This window comes from Vanessa atalanta, chromosome 13 (assembly GCF_905147765.1).
Source record: "Vanessa atalanta chromosome 13, ilVanAtal1.2, whole genome shotgun sequence".
NCBI lineage: Eukaryota > Metazoa > Arthropoda > Insecta > Lepidoptera > Nymphalidae > Vanessa > Vanessa atalanta.
In genome coordinates this window covers 9530514-9533179 of record NC_061883.1, presented here as the reverse complement: position 1 = coordinate 9533179, position 2666 = coordinate 9530514, and the positions used below count along the sequence as shown (strand labels likewise).

The 2666-nt window shown below is 28.6% G+C and overlaps 1 protein-coding gene across 1 annotated transcript; it reads right to left on the bottom strand.

The window, feature by feature from the left end:
- Positions 1-1552: 1552 nt before the first annotated feature.
- Positions 1553-2236, bottom strand: LOC125068373. The gene has a single exon (XM_047677472.1). The coding sequence runs from the start codon at positions 2234-2236 to the stop codon at positions 1553-1555; it is 684 nt and encodes a 227-aa protein (XP_047533428.1).
- Between the last annotated feature and the right edge of the window lie 430 nt (positions 2237-2666).

Sequence of the window (2666 nt, the reverse complement as noted above, 5' to 3'; positions counted from 1 at the left end):
TATATATATATGTCACGAAGTACATATTTCGTTATATCTGTATGATTAATATTATCTTTAAAAAACTTAAAAGTTAAAGATCGTAATATATTTATTTTATGATTAAATTAATATTTGGCAAAATTGTATGAAGTACTACCCACTGTAGGTCGCAAAACCAAATCGTTATAAAAATATCTTCCTATTTTACGTCCTGTATTATCTCTTAAACAGTTATTTCTAAGACATGGCTTCTTTCTTGGGAAATAACTATTTAACAATAATTTGCCTTCATCATTATCTCGATAGGGAACCGTTGACTCCGATTCCCTTTTTATTGTTGTTGCTGTTGCTTCTGTTATTGTCGTATTAGTAGTGGTTGTATCATTTTTATTATCCTTTTCATTATCTCTATCTTTGTCTTTATTTTTGTCTTCATCTTTGTCTTTGTCTTTGTCTTTGTCTTTATCTTTATCTTTGTCTTTGTCTTTATCTTTATCTTTGCCTTTATCTTTGTCTTTATCTTTGTCTTTATCTTTATCTTTGTCTTTATCTTTGTCTTTACGTTTATCTTTATCTTCTTCATCATCATCATCATCATCTTTTCCTTTTTTTTCCTTTTTACTTTTTTTATGTTTCTTTTTGCCACTTTTTTTCTTATAAATTTCGTTAATTGTGTCTTCATCAATCGAAATGACTTGTTGATAACACTCCAACCAAGGCAATGATGGACATAAGTTACCATCTGATTCATGATTCGTTTCAGTAACCGTAGTGGGAGTCGTATATTCGAAATCATATACATCATTTTTATTTGAGCATTTAATACAAAAAGATACACAGCAATCGTTTTGTTGGTCATAGTATGAATGCTTATTTTTCCTACATTTTCTACAAGAGCATTTGCATTTTAATCTCTTCGATCCATAATCAAGCTCGGAACTGCCAGAATAATAATTGTATTTCTTTCTTTTTCTATGTTTATTGCGATTTTCTGTGGGCCATGTATATTCCTCATCATCATATTGTTCAAAATATGCTGCCCTTGTATATGACTGTGGTCGTTGAAAATATACAGTAGGTGCATACTGAGATAGTGTTTTATGAATGAATATAACAATTTCAATGTTAATTAGCTGAAAAAATATTGAACTTGATTTTTATGCTTTTAAATAATAAAAAAAAAAAATAATTATATACAAACCATGAAAATTGGTGACAGTAACGGCATCGAGTATGTTGTAATTAAAATATTTTATTCATTCCACCGTCTCAAGTCAAATTATTGTTTGACTCCATTTATTGTAAGCATTTATATTATTTATTCAAATACTAAATTATATTTTTTCACAATACTCTATGGAGTTTTAAAAAAATAATTTTATTACAAACATAAAATTATATTTTTATTGCAATTGCAAATAAAAAATCTGAAATAACATAATCTATAAACCTATATTATAGATAAATTATAAAATCAATATTAAAAATTATTGTAAAACAATATATCAAACTGCTTCATAGAAATAACAATTATATTTTAATAACATATATTAAATATTGTAAAGCGATTCTAATTAACAAGTTTTATATTATCAACATTACGTAAATAATCTTTACGCGGATGAAGCAGTTTCATGCTTCTTAGTTGTAACATCAATTTCTCCGCAAATTGGTCAGAAATTGGCAGTATTCCATACTTGGGTACCCAATTAGGCTTGGTTCGTCTTAATGCCGTCATCATGTATTGGCTCTTATCTTTCACTTCGAGTGGTTTAGAGATGATGTCAGGCACTTTCGAATTATCTAATTTGTCAATTAAAGCTACATCATTTTGTTCTTCATAATGAAGCTCAATTCCCTTAGTCGTTTTTTGGGTTGTCACTTCACTTGTGGTTATTACTGTAGATGTAAGTGATGTTTTTGTTGATTTTTTAGAACGAGGCTTAGATGTTACGGGATATGGATAAGGAAACGATAAAAATACATAGCCAGGTCCTGGAAAGGGTGGTATTGAAGCACAATTGGGACACATATTTCGGCAAGATGGTTTCAGATTATCACAATCGTCACACACACAAGTATTATCTTCGATGTAGTCATTATAATCTTCGTAGTTGAAATTTTCTTGTAGATTCCATTTGTTGTCAACGTACGCTTGGTTAGGATACTGTTGATATATATTTGGAACGTTTGTGTATGGATTGTACTGAAATTGTTGCATTTCACCGAAGTCTGGATTGTTATATTGTGTCATAGTTTCTTTTAGTAGAAGACAAAGCACAATGTTTAAGTTTCGAACCTGAACGAGCATACAAATAAGAATATTACAAGGAATGTATTTTTAATGCTATTTTTATATCAACTAGGTCTTTGACGTAATTTTTATTAAAAGTAATATTTATTTATGATCTGCTAATATGTATATTTTATAAATATTTTCATTTGGAATTAGAATTAGAAAATTCTTTATAACACAAATAAACACTTACCAATTTTCTATTCATTTTAAATTGGGTAGGTAACGAATTTGACGAACGACTCAACTAGTAGTACTTGTAATTACACAGGTGTACATGAGGAATTGTTTCGAATTGCAGAATGGAGTTGCATTGTTTTCCATTACGACTGAGACATTTTGTTTCTTTTCAGAAAAAAATATGTGTTACATAAAAACCTCAATACTT

Excerpts from the sequence above, each read along its gene's own strand:
- LOC125068373 (XM_047677472.1), bottom strand. The coding sequence starts at position 2,236 with ATGACACAATATAACAATCCAGACTTCGGTGAAATGCAACAATTTCAG.